This window comes from Sinohyriopsis cumingii, chromosome 17 (assembly GCF_028554795.1).
Source record: "Sinohyriopsis cumingii isolate HCF-2022 chromosome 17, ASM2855479v2, whole genome shotgun sequence".
NCBI classification, from domain to species: domain Eukaryota; kingdom Metazoa; phylum Mollusca; class Bivalvia; order Unionida; family Unionidae; genus Sinohyriopsis; species Sinohyriopsis cumingii.
The window spans coordinates 82803670-82827394 of record NC_142977.1 but is presented as its reverse complement, the minus strand read 5'-3'; the positions used below and the strand labels follow the sequence as shown (position 1 = coordinate 82827394).

At 34.8% G+C, this 23725-nt stretch overlaps 1 protein-coding gene across 1 annotated transcript in view; it reads left to right on the top strand.

Moving 5' to 3' along the window:
* Nucleotides 1-23725, top strand: part of LOC149779326 (ceramide kinase-like protein) — an 88763-nt gene that overhangs the window by 49454 nt on the left and 15584 nt on the right. Inside the window, exons 7-9 of the mRNA XM_089939941.1 lie at nt 477-657; nt 16519-16590; nt 20346-20461. Of these exons, the coding sequence (XP_089796067.1) occupies nt 477-657; nt 16519-16590; nt 20346-20461 (369 nt within the window). The remainder of the gene's footprint in view (nt 1-476; nt 658-16518; nt 16591-20345; nt 20462-23725) is intronic.

The window sequence follows — 23725 nt, the reverse complement described above, 5'->3', positions numbered from 1 at the left end:
GATCCCAGTATATGACTAAAGCTTTTGATATGTGTTCATGTAAATTATATCCTATTATTGTCCCCGTAAAAGGCTTAAAACCATTTATCTGCATGGGACTTGAACCAATTATCTTTGTATCCTAAACATGCTAACCGATCGCTATGCTACGTTTAGCTTTCTTACCAGTTATTGGGGCCCCGAGTGGCTGAGTGGTCTAAAGTGCTCTTCATTAAGGATCACTGCCATCTCACCTCTGTCTGCTTGGGTTTGAGTCTTGGATTTGGCCAATGTGGGTATGTGAGAAAGCTTGCCAGTAGCTTCTCGTGGGTTGGTGGTTCTTTCTGGGTTTTTTCTGGGTTCTTCCTCCACCATTAATATTGGCTGCCATGTATAGCCTATCGTGTGGTGAAAAATGGCTTTAAACCCTACAGCAACAACAACAACAACAACAACTTACCAGTTACTTATCAAGCTTCATTATCTTTTTTTTCCAGGTAACACCCAGCCTGTGGATATCTGCTCAGTGTATTCTGAAGATAAATTTAGTCAGTGGGCATTCAACTGCCAGTATGGCTATGCTGGGAATGTGATGAAGTCATATAATCGTTTAAGAAACCTGGGCAGGCGGGGGTTGGAGATGGCTATATACAAATCCATGACAAAAGCCAAACTCAGGTGAGGATATACTGTGTATTTAAGTTTTCATGGGGTCCCAAATTTTATGGATTTTGTAGTTGCTACAGATTACAACTTTAGGGATAAAGTGATCAGTGAGCCATCTGCAGAAAACTAAGAACCCTTTAATAATAATAATAATAATAACAATGCTTTATTTTTAGTGGTTACCCCTCATTAAACCAAATTCTTAGCTAATCTCAAATAAGGCCATCAGGGGCATACAACATTTTTTACATGAATACTAGATTTTTGAAAGAAAGAGAGAATGAATGTATTAATTACAGGTTAATGTCAGACACATAACTCACTTAAAACTTGCAATGTTTATATATGTACATCAGTGTAACAATGATTGTAGCTGACTAAGGCATACTTTTAAAAACAAAGTAGAAACTGTTGGAATATTAGGTGAGAGATGCTATATTTGAACATGACTAGACTGTCAGCCTGCTTTAGTTCAAGTAATAACTGATTTGATTCAGAAGATCCATTATTTGTAGATGTCTCTTTCAAGGCATTAGTCCCTGGTCTAGCCTTAAACACAGGTTTGATGGTGACCTTAAAGAGTATATAGAGACAGTATTGTTGGCTTTGACAAGCACATCATTCAAGTCAAGAGGTGTTAAATTATGAAGGGTTTTATCAACCAAAATACATGTATGATTGGACAAGCATATCATTCAGGTCAAGAGGTGTTAAATTATGAATGGTGTTATCAACCAAAATACATGTGTGATTGGACAAGCACATCATTCACGTCAAGAGGTGTTAAATTATGAATGGTGTTATCAACCAAAATACATGTCTGATTGGACAAGCACATCATTCAGGTCAAGAGGTGTTAAATTATGAATGGTGTTATCAACCAAAATACATGTATGATTGGACAAGCACATCATTCAGGTCAAGAGGTGTTAAATTATGAAGGGTTTTATCAACCAAAATACATGGTATGATTGGACAAGCACATCATTCAAGGCAAGAAGTGTTAAATTTTGAATGGTGTTATCAACCAAAATACATGTGTGATTGGACAAGCACATCATTCAGGTCAAGAGGTGTTAAATTATGAATGGTGTTATCAACCAAAATACACGTGTGATTGGACAAGCACATCATTCAGGTCAAGAGGTGTTAAATTATGAAGGGTTTTATCAACCAAAATACATGTGTGATTGGACAAGCACATCATTCAGGTCAAGAGGTGTTAAATTATGAAGGGTTTTATCAACCAAAATACATGTGTGATTGGACAAGCATATCATTCAGGTCAAGAGGTGTTAAATTATGAAGGGTTTTATCAACCAAAATACATGTGTGATTGGACAAGCACATCATTCAGGTCAAGAGGTGTTAAATTATGAAGGGTTTTATCAACCAAAATATATGTGTGATTGGACAAGCACATCATTCAGGTCAAGAGGTGTTAAATTATGAATGGTGTTACCAACCAAAATACATGTATGATTGGACAAGCACATCATTCAGGTCAAGAGGTGTTAAATTATGAAGGGTTTTATCAACCAAAATACACGTATGATTGGACAAGCACATCATTCACGTCAAGAGGTGTTAAATTATGAATGGTGTTATCAACCAAAATACATGTATGATTGGACAAACACATCATTCAGGTCAAGAGGTGTTAAATTATGAAGGGTTTTATCAACCAAAATACATGTGTGATTGGACAAGCACATCATTCAGGTCAAGAGGTGTTAAATTATGAATGGTGTTATCAACCAAAATACATGTGTGATTGGACAAGCACATCATTCAGGTCAAGAGGTGTTAACTTATGAAGGGTTTTATCAACCAAAATACACGTATGATTGGACAAGCACATCATTCAGGTCAAGAGGTGTTAAATTATGAATGGTGTTATCAACCAGAATACATGTATGATTGGACAAGCACATCATTCACGTCAAGAGGTGTTAAATTATGAATGGTGTTATCAACCAAAATACATGTATGATTGGACAAGCACATCATTCAGGTCAAGAGGTGTTAAATTATGAAGGGTTTTATCAACCAAAATACATGTATGATTGGACAAGCACATCATTCAGGTCAAGAGGTGTTAAATTATGAATGGTGTTATCAACCAAAATACATGTATGATTGGACAAGCACATCATTCAGGTCAAGAGGTGTTAAATTATGAAGGGTTTTATCAACCAAAATACATGTGTGATTGGACAAGCACATCATTCAGGTCAAGAGGTGTTAAATTATGAAGGGTTTTATCAACCAAAATACACGCATGATTGGACAAGCACATCATTCAGGTCAAGAGGTGTTAAATTATGAATGGTGTTATCAACCAAAATACACGTATGATTGGACAAGCACATCAATCAGGTCAAGAGGTGTTAAATTATGAAGGGTTTTATCAACCAAAATAGATGTATGATTGGACAAGCACATCATTCAGGTCAAGAGGTGTTAAATTATGAATGGTGTTATCAACCAAAATACATGTCTGATTGGACAAGCACATCATTCAGGTCAAGAGGTGTTAAATTATAAAGGGTTTTATCAACCAAAATACATGTGTGATTGGACAAGCACATCATTCAGGTCAAGAGGTGTTAAATTATGAAGGGTTTTATCAACCAAAATACACGTATGATTGGACAAGCACATCATTCAGGTCAAGAGGTGTTAAATTATGAATGGTGTTATCAACCAAAATACATGTATGATTGGACAAGCACATCATTCACGTCAAGAGGTGTTAAATTATGAATGGTGTTATCAACCAAAATACATGTATGATTGGACAAGCACATCATTCCCGTCAAGAGGTGTTAAATTGTGAATGGTGTTATCAACCAAAATACATGTATGATTGGACAAGCACATCATTCAGGTCAAGAGGTGTTAAATTATGAAGGGTTTTATCAACCAAAATACATGTATGATTGGACAAGCACATCATTCAGGTCAAGAGGTGTTAAATTATGAAGGGTTTTATCAACCAAAATACATGTGTGATTGGACAAGCACATCATTTAGGTCAAGAGGTGTTAAATTATGAAGGGTTTTCTCAACCAAAATACACGCATGATTGGACAAGCACATCATTCAGGTCAAGAGGTGTTAAATTATGAATGGTGTTACCAACCAAAATACATGTATGATTGGACAAGCACATCATTCAGGTCAAGAGGTGTTAAATTATGAAGGGTGTTATCAACCAAAATACACGTATGATTGGACAAGCACATCATTCAGGTAAAGAGGTGTTAAATTATGAATGGTGTTATCAACCAAAATACATGTATGATTGGACAAGCACATCATTCACGTCAAGAGGTGTTAAATTATGAATGGTGTTATCAACCAAAATACACGTGTGATTGGACAAGCACATCATTCAGGTCAAGAGGTGTTAAATTATGAAGGGTTTTATCAACCAAAATACATGTGTGATTGGACAAGCACATCATTCAGGTCAAGAGGTGTTAAATTATGAAGGGTTTTATCAACCAAAATACATGGTATGATTGGACAAGCACATCATTCAAGGCAAGAAGTGTTAAATTTTGAATGGTGTTATCAACCAAAATACATGTGTGATTGGACAAGCACATCATTCAGGTCAAGAGGTGTTAAATTATGAATGGTGTTATCAACCAAAATACACGTGTGATTGGACAAGCACATCATTCAGGTCAAGAGGTGTTAAATTATGAAGGGTTTTATCAACCAAAATACATGTGTGATTGGACAAGCATATCATTCAGGTCAAGAGGTGTTAAATTATGAAGGGTTTTATCAACCAAAATACATGTGTGATTGGACAAGCACATCATTCAGGTCAAGAGGTGTTAAATTATGAAGGGTTTTATCAACCAAAATATATGTGTGATTGGACAAGCACATCATTCAGGTCAAGAGGTGTTAAATTATGAATGGTGTTACCAACCAAAATACATGTATGATTGGACAAGCACATCAATCAGGTCAAGAGGTGTTAAATTATGAAGGGTTTTATCAACCGAAATACACGTATGATTGGACAAGCACATCATTCACGTCAAGAGGTGTTAAATTATGAATGGTGTTATCAACCAAAATACATGTATGATTGGACAAACACATCATTCAGGTCAAGAGGTGTTAAATTATGAAGGGTTTTATCAACCAAAATACATGTGTGATTGGACAAGCACATCATTCAGGTCAAGAGGTGTTAAATTATGAATGGTGTTATCAACCAAAATACATGTGTGATTGGACAAGCACATCATTCAGGTCAAGAGGTGTTAACTTATGAAGGGTTTTATCAACCAAAATACACGTATGATTGGACAAGCACATCATTCAGGTCAAGAGGTGTTAAATTATGAATGGTGTTATCAACCAAAATACATGTGTGATTGGACAAGCACATCATTCAGGTCAAGAGGTGTTAAATTATGAAGGGTTTTATCAACCAAAATACATGTATGATTGGACAAGCACATCATTCAGGTCAAGAGGTGTTAAATTATGAATGGTGTTATCAACCAAAATACATGTATGATTGGACAAGCACATCATTCAGGTCAAGAGGTGTTAAATTATGAAGGGTTTTATCAACCAAAATACATGTGTGATTGGACAAGCACATCATTCAGGTCAAGAGGTGTTAAATTATGAAGGGTTTTATCAACCAAAATACACGCATGATTGGACAAGCACATCATTCAGGTCAAGAGGTGTTAAATTATGAATGGTGTTATCAACCAAAATACACGTATGATTGGACAAGCACATCAATCAGGTCAAGAGGTGTTAAATTATGAAGGGTTTTATCAACCAAAATAGATGTGTGATTGGACAAGCACATCATTCAAGTCAAGAGGTGTTAAATTATGAATGGTGTTATCAACCAAAATACATGTCTGATTGGACAAGCACATCATTCAGGTCAAGAGGTGTTAAATTATAAAGGGTTTTATCAACCAAAATACATGTGTGATTGGACAAGCACATCATTCAGGTCAAGAGGTGTTAAATTATGAAGGGTTTTATCAACCAAAATACATGTATGATTGGACAAGCACATCATTCAGGTCAAGAGGTGTTAAATTATGGTGTTATCAACCAAAATACACGTATGATTGGACAAGCACATCATTCAGGTCAAGACGTGTTAAATTATGAAGGTTTTTATCAACCAAAATACATGGTATGATTGGACAAGCACATCATTCAGGTCAAGAGGTGTTAAATTATGAATGGTGTTATCAACCAAAATACATGTATGATTGGACAAGCATATCATTCAGGTCAAGAGGTGTTAAATTATGAATGGTGTTATCAACCAAAATACATGTGTGATTTGACAAGCACATCATTCAGGTCAAGAGGTGTTAAATTATGAAGGGTTTTATCAACCAAAATACATGTGTGATTGGACAAGCACATCATTCAAGGCAAGAAGTGTTAAATTTTGAATGGTGTTATCAACCAAAATACATGTGTGATTGGACAAGCATATCATTCAGGTCAAGAGGTGTTAAATTATGAATGGTGTTATCAACCAAAATACATGTGTGATTTGACAAGCACATCATTCAGGTCAAGAGGTGTTAAATTATGAAGGGTTTTATCAACCAAAATACATGTGTGATTGGACAAGCATATCATTCAGGTCAAGAGGTGTTAAATTATGAATGGTGTTATCAACCAAAATACATGTGTGATTGGACAAGCACATCATTTAGGTCAAGAGGTGTTAAATTATGAAGGGTTTTATCAACCAAAATACATGTGTGATTGGACAAGCACATCATTCAGGTCAAGAGGTGTTAAATTATGAATGGTGTTATCAACCAAAATACATGTATGATTGGACAAGCACATCATTCAGGTCAAGAGGTGTTAAATTATGAAGGGTTTTATCAACCAAAATACATGTGTGATTGGACAAGCACATCATTTAGGTCAAGAGGTGTTAAATTATGAAGGGTTTTATCAACCAAAATACATGTGTGATTGGACAAGCACATCATTCAGGTCAAGAGGTGTTAAATTATGAATGGTGTTATCAACCAAAATACATGTATGATTGGACAAGCACATCATTCAGGTCAAGAGGTGTTAAATTATGAAGGGTTTTATCAACCAAAATACATGTGTGATTGGACAAGCACATCATTTAGGTCAAGAGGTGTTAAATTATGAAGGGTTTTATCAACCAAAATACACGCATGATTGGACAAACACATCATTCAGGTCAAGAGGTGTTAAATTATGAATGGTGTTATCAACCAAAATACACGTATGATTGGACAAGCACATTATTCAGGTCAAGAGGTGTTAAATTATGAATGGTGTTATCAACCAAAATACATGTATGATTGGACAAGCACATCATTCAGGTCAAGACGTGTTAAATTATGAAGGGTTTTATCAACCAAAATACATGTATGATTGGACAAGCACATCATTCAAGGCAAGAAGTGTTAAATTTTGAATGGTGTTATCAACCAAAATACATGTGTGATTGGACAAGCATATCATTCAGGTCAAGAGGTGTTAAATTATGAATGGTGTTATCAACCAAAATACATGTATGATTGGACAAGCACATCATTCAGGTCAAGACGTGTTAAATTATGAAGGGTTTTATCAACCAAAATACATGTATGATTGGACAAGCACATCATTCAAGGCAAGAAGTGTTAAATTTTGAATGGTGTTATCAACCAAAATACATGTGTGATTGGACAAGCATATCATTCAGGTCAAGAGGTGTTAAATTATGAATGGTGTTATCAATCAAAATACATGTGTGATTGGACAAGCACATCATTCAAGTCAAGAGGTGTTAAATTATGAAGGGTTTTATCAACCAAAATACACGCATGATTGGACAAACACATCATTCAGGTCAAGAGGTGTTAAATTATGAATGGTGTTATCAACCAAAATACACGTATGATTGGACAAGCACATCATTCAGGTTAAGAGGTGTTAAATTATGAAGGGTTTTATCAACCAAAATACATGTATGATTGGACAAGCACATCATTCAGGTCAAGGCGTGTTAAATTATGAAGGGTTTTATCAACCAAAATACATGGTATGATTGGACAAGCACATCATTCAGGTCAAGAGGTGTTAAATTATGAAGGGTTTTATCAACCAAAATACATGTGTGATTGGACAAGCACATCATTCAAGGCAAGAAGTGTTAAATTTTGAATGGTGTTATCAACCAAAATACATGTGTGATTGGACAAGCATATCATTCAGGTCAAGAGGTGTTAAATTATGAATGGTGTTATCAACCAAAATACATGTGTGATTTGACAAGCACATCATTCAGGTCAAGAGGTGTTAAATTATGAAGGGTTTTATCAACCAAAATACATGTGTGATTGGACAAGCATATCATTCAGGTCAAGAGGTGTTAAATTATGAATGGTGTTATCAACCAAAATACATGTGTGATTGGACAAGCACATCATTCAGGTCAAGAGGTGTTAAATTATGAAGGGTTTTATCAACCAAAATACATGTGTGATTGGACAAGCACATCATTCAGGTCAAGAGGTGTTAAATTATGAATGGTGTTATCAACCAAAATACATGTATGATTGGACAAGCACATCATTCAGGTCAAGAGGTGTTAAATTATGAAGGGTTTTATCAACCATAATACACGTATGATTGGACAAGCACATCATTCAGGTCAAGAGGTGTTAAATTATGAATGGTGTTATCAACCAAAATACATGTATGATTGGACAAGCACATCATTCACGTCAAGAGGTGTTAAATTATGAATGGTGTTATCAACCAAAATACATGTATGATTGGACAAGCACATCATTCAGGTCAAGAGGTGTTAAATTATGAAGGGTTTTATCAACCAAAATACATGTGTGATTGGACAAGCACATCATTTAGGTCAAGAGGTGTTAAATTATGAAGGGTTTTATCAACCAAAATACATGTATGATTGGACAAGCACATCATTCAAGGCAAGAAGTGTTAAATTTTGAATGGTGTTATCAACCAAAATACATGTGTGATTGGACAAGCATATCATTCAGGTCAAGAGGTGTTAAATTATGAATGGTGTTATCAATCAAAATACATGTGTGATTGGACAAGCACATCATTCAAGTCAAGAGGTGTTAAATTATGAAGGGTTTTATCAACCAAAATACACGCATGATTGGACAAACACATCATTCAGGTCAAGAGGTGTTAAATTATGAATGGTGTTATCAACCAAAATACACGTATGATTGGACAAGCACATCATTCAGGTTAAGAGGTGTTAAATTATGAATGGTTTTATCAACCAAAATACATGTATGATTGGACAAGCACATCATTCAGGTCAAGGCGTGTTAAATTATGAAGGGTTTTATCAACCAAAATACATGGTATGATTGGACAAGCACATCATTCAAGGCAAGAAGTGTTAAATTTTGAATGGTGTTATCAACCAAAATACATGTGTGATTGGACAAGCTTATCATTCAGGTCAAGAGGTGTTAAATTATGAATGGTGTTATCAACCAAAATACATGTATGATTGGACAAGCACATCATTCAGGTCAAGAGGTGTTAAATTATGAAGGGTGTTATCAACCAAATTACATATATGATTGGAGAGGCACATCATTCAGGTCAAGAGGTGTTAAATTATGAATGGTGTTATCAACCAAAATACATGTGTGATTGGACAAGCACATCATTCAAGTCAAGAGGTGTTAAATTATGAAGGGTTTTATCAACCAAAATACATATATGATTGGACAGGCACATCATTCAGGTCAAGAGGTGTTAAATTATGAATGGTGTTATCAACCAAAATACTTGTATGATTGGACAAGCACATCATTCAGGTCAAGAGGTGTTAAATTATGAATGGTGTTATCAACCAAAATACATGTATGATTGGACAAGCACATCATTCAGGTTGTTGTTGTTGTTGTTGTAGGGCTTAACGCCATTTTTCAGCACGCGATTGGCTATACATGGCGGCCAGTATTAATGGTGGAGGAAGAACCCGGTAAAACCCCGGAAAGAACCACCGACCCACGAGAAGCTACTGGCAGGCTTTCTCACATACCCACATTAGCCGAATCCAAGACTCGAACCCACGCAGACAGAGGTGAGATGGCAGTGATCCGTAATGGAGAGCGCTTTAGACCACTCGGCCACTCGGGGCCCCCATCATTCAGGTAAAGAGGTGTTAAATTATGAATGGTGTTATCAACCAAAATACATGTATGATTGGACAAGCACATCATTCAGGTCAAGAGGTGTTAAATTATGAATGGTGTTATCAACCAAAATACATGTATGATTGGACAAGCATATCATTCAGGTCAAGAGGTGTTAAATTATGAAGGGTTTTATCAACCAAAATACATATATGATTGGACAAGCATATCATTCAAGTCAAGAGGTGTTAAATTATGAAAGGTGTTATCAACCAAAATACATGTATGGTAGGACAAGCATGTCATTCAAGTCAAGAGGTGTTAAATTATGAATGGTGTTATCAACCAAAATACATGTGTGATTGGACAAACACTTCAGGCAAAGAGGTGTTAAATTATGAAGGGTTTTATCAACCAAAATACATGTGTGATTGGACAAGCACATCATTCAGGTCAAGAGGTGTTAAATTATGAATGGTGTTATCAACCAAAATACATGTGTGATTGGAGAAACACATCATTCAGGTCAAGAGGTGTTAAATTATGAAGGGTTTTATCAACCAAAATAGATGTGTGATTGGACAAGCACATCATTCAGGTCAAGAGGTGTTAAATTATGAATGGTGTTATCAACCAAAATACATGTGTGATTGGACAAACACTTCAGGCAGAGAGGTGTTAAATTATGAAGGGTTTTATCAACCAAAATACACGTATGATTGGACAAGCACATATTCAGGTAAAGAAGCCTGAAATTATGAAGGGCTGTCCATGCTTCGCAACACTAATTCATAATAGGTAATATGTAAGTAGCACAGAAAAGATTCCTTCCATGGTAGATATTTCTTTCATTTTGCAGTAGTGTTAGTTTGGAGGCAATTGTGTTACAGACCTGATTCATGTGATGATTTCAAATTTGTTTATCATTAGCATATGCTTGTAGGAGCTTATTGCTGTCTATATTAGATATATATTCATCATTTGCACACAATCAAAAGGGGTTTGCAAGTATAATCTGTTTGATGTTTCTGCTAGCATTTAAGTGGTCTTTTTGGTATGTATGTACATTCCATTGTCTTGACACCACTTACTGGTATGATTAAAATCGTGCTGTCTTGGATTGTGTTGATTGCTTGATCCAATGTGCAGAATGTTGCATCATCTATATACATATGAGTTTCATTGTTTTCCGTACAGAATGGCGGGTCATTAATGTATAAGAGAAATAAGATAGGTCTTATCTTGAAGTCATTAATCAATTAGACCTTTCATCAATTCATGGGCTGAACAAATCCTACCGTATTGTTTCCCCATTTTCATTTTCATGAAATTACACAAACATATTTATCCTGCTTTCAAATTTATTAGATCAATCCAGACAAACGATTTTACTTGCCCATCAAAGTTTCAACTTGCCCTGCTATACATATTATATTTCCACCACCATGTCCATGAATTTAAACACTAACAAAAATGTCATTTTCACAAAACCATTGTAATTACACCCATGTTTAAATAAATGAAAATAAACTGTAATTTCATTTTCCATGTGCAGGGCTCGAAATTAGCGGTAGTCCGCTAGCCCGAGGCTAGCAGATTTCTTGTCGGACTAGTAACTTTCATAATGTTAATAGTCTGATGGACTAGTAAGTTTTGGTTATCAATAGTCAGAGTTTGTTTACGCCATTCCTTAATAAAGACTTTACTTAGCAGATGTTCTGTAGAATCAAAGCAGTGGCCATTGTGAACACAGTCATAAAATATTAGTATGAGAAGATAAAGTCAATTTCTGCCTCGGTAAGGTGCATTTCTATAACAAGAATCCGTCTGATTTTGTGCATTTCACTTAACAGCACAAATTATGGTCCCGTCATTAAAAACGGAAGTTTGGTAATTGATCCTAATTAATCTGATAATGAATTAAGTGAGAAAATGACATGGTATCACACTATATTTGCTTGACCACAGTAACAAACTACAAAGCTGTATACCACACAAAAGAACATGGCAAAAACTATTCAAAGAAATTAGTTTGCACGTTTTTTTGTTTAAGGTTCTTTTTTTTTTGCTTGCTACCCAAACGCTCCAACAGTCTCAAACAGGTAACTACATATTTTACATTTCCATCGAAATAATTATAAGAATTAGATCAGTTTATTACGATTACGTTATTGACACATCCTTTCCATACAACTACTTTTTCTATGATGATAAGAATAGTTTTTATATTTTTCCCTTACAAGAATGAACAAATAATTGAATACACATGGAGATATCCAAGCAGAATGCCATATATTTGTTGGGAATTAAAATCTCTGAGCAAGGGCATCTAAGATTTGAAAATTTTCCACCTTATTATTAATTTCAACAATACATTGAGGTTCGATTAATTAGAAACAATTACCAAACTTACGACTTACGATAACGTAATTGGAGCTGTTAAATACAATGCGCCGAGTGTCAGATAGCTTTGTTTGAAGGGAACACACCTTTTCCAAGCTGAAACTAACACTATCTTCTGATGCTAATATTTTATAACTGTTTACAATAGCCACTGCTTTGATGATGCAGAACATCCGCTGAAGTTAAGTCTTTGTTAGGGAGAGGCCATTTCATTGTGGGAGGGGGCAAAGACAAGTGTTTTGAAATGTGTTTCTTGCTCTGACTTTCTTATATAAAGGACACTGTGCCCTTCCTTTTCTTGCTTTAAATAATTCGCGTCAGCTATACTATAACATCTCATATTTCAAAACAAGGTACAATTTCCTCCTTATAAGATAGGCAAAATGTGGCATTTGATAGAAGGTGTTCAGCCACCGGAAGAAAGCAAAAGTTGAATGAGAATGATAGGAATAATTCTTATGATAGGGAAAAGCGTAATGGAAAATTTCAGAAGAAATGGACAAAAGATGGGGAATGGCTGAATTATGATGAGGAAAGGAATGTTATGTGGTGTAACTGGTGTACTCAATTCGCAAAAACAAACACACAGAAAACTTCCAGTTTTGTTGCGGGTTGTTCAAACTTTAAAATTGAATTGGTAAACGTACATGAAAGCTGTGTGACATTGTTTTGTGAACAGGACTAGTAAAGATTTGGCAGGACTAGTAAATTTCTCTATATACTAGTCCTTCTGGCTACAATGAAATTTGTGTTAAATTCGAGCCCTGATGTGGAATTGGCTTGTTTGATTGGTTTAAAATGAATAATTATAAACCAGCATCTATTTCAATCTGGGGGTATGCTGCTCTTCTAACAGCATCATGATTGACAGTTCCCAGTTAATTTGTTTATATTTCTTATCAAGAATATGACCTAGCACTGTTTAAGTAAATTTCTAAAATTTCTTTGATCAAATTAAAATGTTACATTATCTCACTTCTGAATCATTTAATAATATTTATATTTTAGCGAGAGTTGGTAGAAATAATGAAAAATAACTCCTTGATTTTAATTTGTTCACCTGTATGCTTTTTTATTCTTTAAAAATGAAGTTAAGAAATTCCTTAGACTTGAGGAAATTCCAATATTTCTCAGAGATAAAGAATATTGTCTTTAAGTTAACATGTAAAGGATATCTGCTTGGATCAAGAGAATAACATATATTTAATTGAGTGGGTGAAAACCTCACCAACAACATATATTATAGTCATTATTCACTCAGAACAAGCAAATTTTCATTTTATTTTATGCTCAGACTTATTGGCCAGCAATATTTATATCAGATTAAAGTAGCTTATTTCTTTTGGTATCCTGCATGATATTGTCAGCTTTTTGCTGTTTGTACCTTATTCATTAAAAAAAACCTTAAGAATGGTTTCAATCCTTTGACCAGTGATAAGGACAATTGTGCCCACACACGCTGCATAACAGGAAACTTGTATATTATGTGTAATATAGCAGATTTATGGTATATGAAATTTAGGCATTTATTTATTTTGGCAAGTTTGGCACTTGGTTACAGTAAATATTGTACTCTCTGAGCTTCCACAAGGGTCAATTTATGTAGTTTTCCACTTGACTAGGAAATAGGCAATGCAATATGGCATTCAGTCTTTAGTTTTGTAATACATCGAATTGAAGATGCCAAATTACCCAATTTTCTTTATAATAATAAAGAACTGCCTCAAACGTGCTCTGATGTTCTTGTCAAATAAATTTCATCTGCAAGGGTGAGATTATCATCTGTGAAAAGATAGGAGGAAGAATGCAGCCTTTAAGACCTCAGTCAAATTTCTGGAGTCAGTTCAATAAATGGAATAGTAGGCAAGGTTTCTCCATCCTAAAGACAGTCATTGCTTACTTGCCACCATATCTGTCCACACACAGACAGCAGGTTGGTGACAAGTTCCTTTGTTTTCAGCTATCTTGGATCAACCTCTTCCACAAATTCAGATATTTGTTGTCATGGGTTATGTGACAATTAGTTGTGCTATCCTCATGTTAGGACATCAGTTTATCCTTCATCCAGCCACTCTCACAACAAAGTGTGCCAGTGATAAGGGTAGGATATTCATGCAATTCCTCTTTCTTTTACCTATTCTCCTAATTTTGATTTGGTCTGGGAATATATTGGATAGAGAACGTAAACTTTTAGTAAATTATATTTTTCCCAGAATGCTTCCTTGATCAAATTATTCTTAAACCCTCACACTCCCCACAAATGTGACATCATTGTTATATTGCTCAGATTAAACTGGTAAACATCTGTTTCATGGGTAGCCACTGTGATGGTAAGTGGAGGTAATGGGTAAAAGTGTTTGCCCTTTGTCTATATGTTCCATAGAAGAGAAATGGGAAAGATGAAATTTTTCTCTTTCCTGAATTGCTGGGTTTTTGAGAGATGGTGGAGTTTATTTACCTAGCATTAATGTGATTAGGTAAGTATTTATTTAGAAACGTAAGTGTTTAAAATTTACTTTTTGAACAATAACTCAAGTTCTCTATCATCTACAGCAGTTACCAGACTTTACTTGTACTTGTTTTAAGGAAGAAGCCTATTGATTTCTGGCTCAGAAGTCAAAGGTCAAGTATTCCAAACAGTAACATTGGAGATACATGACATATTTCCAGCAAATTTTATGGAATGCTTGCACTTGGGGTATGGAAGAAAACGATTGTGTCTGGTATCAAAAGTCGAGAGATCAATATCGCTGACTTCAAGACAAAAATGGTTTCAGCTCATTAAAATTAGTTCTACATCACAGACCTGGCCCTTACTCTGTGGATGACTTGCACTTAGCATAAGAAAGAAGGCTATACATTTTGGGGTTAAAAGGTCAAGACCAAGGTCACTCTGATTGAAGGGAAAAAAATGGTTTTTGTGCAAATATTTTATATAGCTACATAGGGAACTAGTAAACAGTATGTCGACATATGTCATTCATGTTAATCTCATCTTCAGTAAAAGTAATTGAGTGAAGACCTCTCCCTTTTTTTGAGAAGTTTTCTTTCTGTCAAACAGGTCTTGAAGCATTCCTTGGATTTTAAGCAAAGTTGGCAATGCATTTAATGTCTTAGAAACCTAAATAAAGTTCTGTATTCACCTATTTCTGTCAAAATGACTTAGTTATGCTCCTGTTTGAGTTAGTCATGTTGTATTGAATTTTAACTGATTAATTTTGGCATACGTGTCCTCTAGAGTCTTTTCCAAATGACAGTCATTGCCTTGGTGATACTGAAAGTCAATGTTTGATCTGTATAAAAGAAATGCAGAAAGAAGAACCCATAGATTAACAATGAGACAAGTTTCATTATGCCATAAATCCTTCTTTTTATCATTTTCTTTCCTTTCTACCAATAAAATGGTGCAGTAGCTTTTGGAAAATCAGCAATATTCAATGCAGTGAATCGTTTTGGTACAAACTATAATACATATCCTTTCATGGAAGAAGATTCATTACACAGATCAGAATTGTTTGGAGTAATTAGTAGGAAATGTAAATTTAAATAAAACCATTGAACGTACAAAAACTCTTATTAGCATCATGCATTTGCTGTTTTTAAAAAAATTAAATAATTTCATTTGATGAGATCTGTAATAAATCACTCCTATAGATTTTTTGTGAAAATAGCAATAGACTGAAACATTGGTCAGCATGATTACAAATAGTACAGATTTACTGTTACAATAATGTGAAATTGAATACTAGGTAATAGACAGCAGTATATTTTACTAGGCATATAGCAAAGTATAAATTCAACAAAGTAATTTGGGAGCTGCCTGAGATTTGTTGTAAAAAAAGTGTTTGGCCAGGTGAGTTTTCTCAATGTGTCCTTGGAAAGTGTGTTGGCTCACATTTTTTTGGCATGATAGAGCCCAGAAAGGTGCCGAAAGTGAAACCCACCAACCAACTGTTGTTTTCCAGATGACAACCTATCAATCAACTGTTATTTTCCAAATGACAACCCACCAACCAACTGTTGTTTTTCAAATGACAACCCACCGACCATTATTTTCCAAACGACAACTCACCATCCAACTGTTGTTTTCCCGTGAAACCCCACCAACCAACTGTTGTTCTCCAAATGACAACGCACCAATCAACTGTTGTCCTCCAAATGACAACCCACCAATCAACTGTTGCTCTCCAAATGACAATCAACCAACCAGCAGTTATTCTCAATGCATGAGAAATATTTGTGCCTTTGTAACTTTAGTGGATTTTTCTTTCAGGGCCTATGAATGTGATGTGGAATACATACCAGCAGATATAGGAGACAGAAAACAAGTGCCATGCTGGCAGGGGTAGGTGTTATAAGAAAGAGAGGAGAGGGGCACCAAGAGACAACAATTTAATCAATAAAAGTAGATTTAAATTGCAGTAGGGATAGACACTGGCTGCTGTTGTAAGCAAAATCTTAGGCACAGCTTTGTTTACCAGCATAGACTCTTGCGAGACTAGTCTCAGTTTCTGATATCACTCTGATGATGAGAGGTTTAATCTCAAGCACAGGCTCTTGGGACTCAAATTCTTATCTGGCATTGCTCTTATGGTGAAGTTTTATCTCATGCACAGTCTTTGGGACTCTAGTTCTAGTCAGACATCACCCTGCTGGTGAAATTTTATCTCATGCACATTCTTTGGAACTCTAGGTTTAGTCAGACATCACCCTGTTGGTGAAATTTTATCTCAGGCACAGACTTTTGATACTCATGTTTCAGTCAGACATCACTCTGCTGGTGAGGTTTGATATCAAGAGAGACTCATGGAAGACTAATTATACTCTCTGGCATCACTTTATTATTGAGATTTAACTGATTATGATGAGTGTCTGAGTAAATTCCCCTTGGGAAAAACAGAAGTTTGTAGCCCCAGACAGGAATGGTATTTGCTGGCTAATATTTCATCATCTGGGCACTATGGCTGTTTGTAGTTTGCACAGGTCAATTATTGCTTAATTATTTAATTTTTATATAATTATTATGTATTACTTCACTCTTTAGTCTTTGAGGTCAGTTGTATTTTTTCCAGATGACTCTTATCTTTAATAAATATTTGATATCGGGTAGTAAAGTGATGTGCAAAAAACATCACCAAACAGACACTAAATGATTATGGTAACATGCAATAAAGATACAGTGGTCAGGTTCTGCACAATACCATCATGTTTTATATCAAAACAAGTCTGTTTTCTGAAGAAAATGTTGTATGTATTTCATCCAGACTGTAAATGACAAGGGTGGAGAGGAATGTAAAACTACAGGTTTTTATGAGACAGTTACCAGGCTTAAATGAAAAATGCTTTCGGAATATTGACTGTATAAATAATATTGAATTTTCAGAAGAGAACTATTCATTTGTGGATACATGTATAAGACACTTGGCAAAGGAATGGCATGAATAGTTAGAGTACTCATAATCACCAACTATTCTAATTGAATCCATAACAGTAAATCCCATGATAATACCCATTAAAATGTGCACAAAGAAAGATAATTTTTGATAATTCCAGGATAGTACATTATGTGTCAGAATTTAATGGAAAATTATTACAAGAAGAATGTAAGGAAATATATAGCACAATTACATTTCTGTACGCACACGTTATAATGTGTCAATGTCACACAATTTAATTTCAAACAAAGAATATTCTTGCTGATTTCATTTGACTACAATATTTAATTATATGCTAATAAGCTCATATATACATATGAAACACAATATACCAGACCTTGAAAATATTCATTTTTGCTATATATGTCTTATGGGACTGATTTTTTGTACCAGCAATAAAATGTCCTTATTGGGACATTGGAAGTTTCTAAGAAACTTGAAATTCATATTCAGGCTTGGAAATAAATTGTTACAGTTGAAACTCGTACACAGGTATTGGTTTTTATTGTAATTAAGATTTAAATTTTAACATGTTTGAGACTTCCTTAGTGATTCACTGTAATTAGTACCATGTGATCTCTTTACACAGTCTGGGATTAGCCATTAGATTTGTGTTAGCATGATATAAAAAAATTGCAAAGTAAAGACACATGTTAAGTTTGTAACAAAAAGCATACTTAACATAGATAATTCCTTGATACAGGTGATCATTTAATCCACATTGTTTTGAATTGAGTACAAACATTTAGCCAGATACAAAATTCCAAAAGTTTATTAGTACCATTACAATTTTGCATGTATTTAAAGATACATGTACAAACATTTGCATCATCCCAGTTTTCATGATTTAGATATTATCTTGTATATTCTTGCTTTTAAATGGGATTCAATTGCAGACTTCATTGATTTCAGCCTGGATGTACATTTATGGTATTTGCACAAATCAGACACCAAGTCATGCAAAAATATTTTAATGTGCCAAAAGTTGTATCCATCCCCACCAACAAAGCATGTTTTATTTTCCTTTAATCTGAAAGAGATGTACCATCCAATCAATAAATGTCTGAATTCCTTGATGATTGTTTTTATGAAAATGAGCAAAAACCATCAAGTGATCTTTTCTGATTGTATTGGTTGCTATGCTCAGACTATCTACCCCCCACCCCTGTTCTGCTAATCCCATATATATGGCAAAGCTTGGGATCTTCTGGAAATGAGCATATATTCAGCACATCCCATAATATTTAATGGCTGACAGGGAGTGGGCTAGTCATTGGACTGAATAATTAATAATTTTTATGCAAAAATATGAAACAAATTTAAGTGACTTAGTGTTGCGGTAACTTCCACTCCTGTTTTATTAATAGTTTTAAGTATAAGAAAACTTTTTAGTCCTGTGATTTCCATAAGCATATGCCCCCAGTTACATGATATGTTGAACCATTTTTCATTTCCAAATGCAATGAAGTTTAGAGATAGACATGGAAACAATGGAAAACAGGTTTCTTTACTAAGTCCAGATTATGAAAGTGGTCAAAATGACCACAGATATGATGACTCTAGTGAAGAAGCCAGTAAAACCTACAGAAACTGACAGGAAGGTCAAAAAGGAAGTGAAACTTGTATTAAAAGGTAAAAATGGTTATTTATTTGGGTTTAATATCATGTAAAATTGACTACTTAAATGTCTCATTTTATTATGAGGTTGGTCCCTTATGATGACACAATTGTTTCACTTTTTCAAATAATATCCACAAATTGGCCCCTTTCTCATCAAAACTGGTAGAAACACTGTTGACCTAAAATCTGCCATTGCATAATGCAGTGGCAGAGCTGGATTTATGCAGCTTGCTAGGAGCAGTCAATAGAACAAATAACATAGACCCGGATCTGCCAGTGTATTATGCAGTGGCAGATCAGATTCTTTTTTCATTTGCAGTTGGACCCAACTTAAAAGTGAGTATTTATATTCTGAGTAAAGTTGTAGAAATTAAGCTTTTTTGTTAAAATGTGCATGATTTCAGTTTCTGTGCCAGGTCATGGCTCAGACATTTATTTTTTATACTATTTGCCAGATCATTGTTAAGACAGTATTTTGACTTCAGTGATAGTTCATGGCTCAGATGGTATTGTAACTATGGAGACAGGTCATGGCTCAGACAGTATTTTGACTTTAGTGATAGTTCATGGCTCAGATGGTATTGTAACTATGGAGACAGGTCATGGCTCAGACAGTATTTTGACTTTAGTGATAGTTCATGGCTCAGACAGTATTTTGACTTTAGTGATAGTTCATGGCTCAGATGGTATTGTAACTATGGGGACAGGTCATGGCTCAGACAGTGCTGTAACTATGTTGACAGGTCATGGCTTAGACAGTATTGTGACTATGTGGATAAGTCATCATGGCTTAGAGAGTATTGTTGACAGACCATGACTTAGTATTCTGACTTTGGGGACAAGTTGTTGTTTAGACATTATTATGACTGGAAGAAGGCCATGGCTCAGACAGTTTTGTGACTATATGAATAGGTCACTGCTTGGATAGTTTTGTAATTTTTGGAGCGGCTTAGGGATGAGATAGATATAACAATACTCCTTGAACTTGTTAAATTTGGTATGAATAATAATTTAATAACATCTCAATTCTTTCTGGAACTTGCAGATGTGATGTGTGCTGGGATGATGAGAAGGCAGTTGATGATGACAGTGGTGTGACAACAGATGTTGTAGAGGAATTCAACCCCCTTGGCATGTCTGGTGACAGTGATACACTTGTTGGTAAGAACAGCTGTTATGCTTTAGATGACCTGATTTGCATATTTTTGGATTCCTAGCTTTTGTGTGAAATATACATGCAAGCTCTGATTTGATTTAATTTTTGATTGTTTTGTCTTTTTCAACAACTTTGATAAATGATTGTAGGCCTCCATTTCTTCTTTATACATTGTGTTTTGTAAAACCATGTACGCTTGGAACAATGCCAATTTTAACTTCTGGGCTTGAAAAAAATTGTAGATTTTAGAGTTGATACATTTCTAGAAGGCCCATTTTAATGTTTATGTTTTTTTAAGATTAGGATAAATTTTGTTTTAGAAACTTTCTTAAGATTATACTGTGAGCCCATTATCTCTAAGACATTCTCTTGTAATTATTAGAAAGAATAAAGTTTTGACGTAACACCAAGAGCAAGGGGCCAATTTCTTACCCCAGTACTACACTTTAAACAAAATTCAGGATGTGGTGATATCCTCCTTCTACCCATATGTCCATCTCACCATCTGTCTGTCATTTTTACATCTCCTCTTTAACCACTGGTAGAATTTGACATAGTTGTTATCATGTCTGCATGACATATGGAAATTGACATAGCTTAGTTGTTATCATGTCTGTATGCTGTATGAATTTGACATAGCTGAGTTTTTACAGTCTGTATGCCATATGGAATTTGACATAGATTAGTTGTTATCATATATGTATGCCATATGGAATTTGACATAGCTTAGTTGTTACAATCTCTGTATGCCATATGGAATTTGACATAGCTTAGTTGTTACAATCTCTGTATGACATATGGAAATTGACATAGCTTAGTTGTTATCATGTCTTTATGCCATATGAATTTGACATAGCTGAGTTTTTACAATGTCTGTATGCCATATGGAATTTGACATAGCTTAGTTGTTATCATGTCTGTATGCCCATATGGAATTTGACATAGTTTAGTTGTTATCATGTCTGTTTGCCATATGGAATTTGAGATAGATTAGTTGTTATCATATCTCTTAGCCATATGGAATTTGACATATATTAGTTGTTATCATATATGTATGCTGAATGGAATTTGATATACATTAGTTGTTATCATGTCTTTATGCCATATGGAATTTGACATAGCTGAATTGTTACAATGTCTGTATGCCATATGGAATTTGACATATCATATCTGTATGCCATATAGAATTAGACATTATAGCTTATTATTGTGTTTGTATGCCATACACAAGAGGAGTCATATATTTGGGTCCACTTCTTTGGGGTCTGATGCTAAATTTGCAAAATCCCCATTATAGTGTTATTATTTTGAAACAAATGTTCTCATAGGAAGACATGTTATTTTTAATGGGCTTTTGGTTCTGACCTTCAGGGGAAATGTGGTAGGTTTCAGGGATGGGGGTAAGTTAATACAAAGGAAAAAGTGTAATTTGCTAATTATCCTCATGGACATTTTTTTTTAGCATTATATATATTACGATACCTTTTATTGGTCCATCAATCTTTACCTCTGTCTATCTGTCTATAACTTGGGTTATGTGTCACTCATTTCTGCTGCCCAGCATTTCCTTTTTCTCTCAAATATTTTTCTATTTCTACTTTCTATTTTCAGGGATTGTATTAGAGAAAAAAACTTGTAATAAATTATGTTTAATAAATTATGTTTCTCTGAGAATATTCCTCTCATACTATTCTTCAACAAATTTGAACATCATTGTTATGTTACTCATCTAAAACTGGTGAAAAATGCCACTTGATGGGTAGCCACTGGATCAGTTGCCACTTAGTGGTGAACGTATTGCATGACGTGTATAATTTTTTTACTTTCATCCCTGGGCAATGGTAGATGGTAATAAGGAAATGATACAGAAAATTGCAGTTATGTTTTAAATGGGGTTGGTAGGGGCTTTATGCATACAGTTATGTTTTAAATGGGTTTGGTGGGGGCTTTATGCATACAGTTATGTTTTAAATGGGTTTGGTAGGGGCTTAATGCATAGTTATGTTTTAAATGGGGTTGGTAGGGGCTTTATGCACAGTTATGTTTTAAATGGGGTTGGTAGGGGCCTTATGCATAGTTATGTTTTAAATGGGGTTGTTAGGGGCTTTATGCATAGTTATGTTTTAAATGGGGATGGAAGGGGCTTTATGCATAGTTATGTTTTAAATGGGGTTGGTAGTGGCTTTATGCATAGTTATGTTTTAAATGGGGTTGGTAGGGGCTTTATGCATAGTTATGTTTTAAATTGGGTTGTTGTTGGCTTTATGCATAGTTATGTTTTAAATGGGGTTGGTAGGGGCTTTATGCAGGGGTTGGTAGGGGCTTTATGCATAGTTATGTTTTAAATGGGATTGGTAGGGGCTTTATGCATAGTTATGTTTTAAATGGGTTTGGTAGGGGCTTTATGCATAGTTATATTTTAAATGGACTTGGTTAGGGCTTTATGCATGGTTATGTTTTAAATGGGGTTGGTAGGGGCTTTATTCATAGTTATGTTTTAAATGGAGTTGGTAGGGGCTTTATGCATACACTTATAACAGGAAGACACATTAATATATTTCATATTTTGGACTCTGTAACATAAAGTGTGTGGATTGGCCATTGAGAGCCATGGACGTAATTTTTATTTAAATCTGCATCTGCCTGAGTGATTTAGTTTTGAGTTTCAACTAACTAAACAATTTAGCTTTTGAGTTGCATCTATGTGGAACATTTAGTTTTGAGTTCTATATACATGAAGCATTTAGATTTAAGTTGAATCTACCTGAAACATTTGAGTTGCAGCTACCTGAAACATTTAGTTTTGAGCCACATCTACCTTTAACAAACTACCTATGAATGTTATTTTTTGAATACCATTGAGCAGCAACTCCAAATATTTTTGGGGCCTTGCTTGATATTTAGTACATTTAATTTATATGTATTGATTGATTTAATTAAATGCATCAGAAGAAAGTATATGTATCATTTGATATACCAAAACATGCAGTTTTCCATTCTGGATTCACTGCTGCTTCATTTCTAGTACCACAGTTCCATTAGTCCTTGTTCTAGACTGTTAATTTATATTTATAAACATTATATTCTTCTTCGGGCAACGTGCTCTAGCATTTCATCCAAACAACAGCACTTTATCTTACTCTTATGCATTAAAACAATAAAATGATACTTTCTCAGTAAGCATACCTCAGAATGCATAGCATCTAATATACAGTAATTTCTGGTTGAGTCTTTTAGCTGAATTTTATCAGACCAGGCCCTGCTGCCAC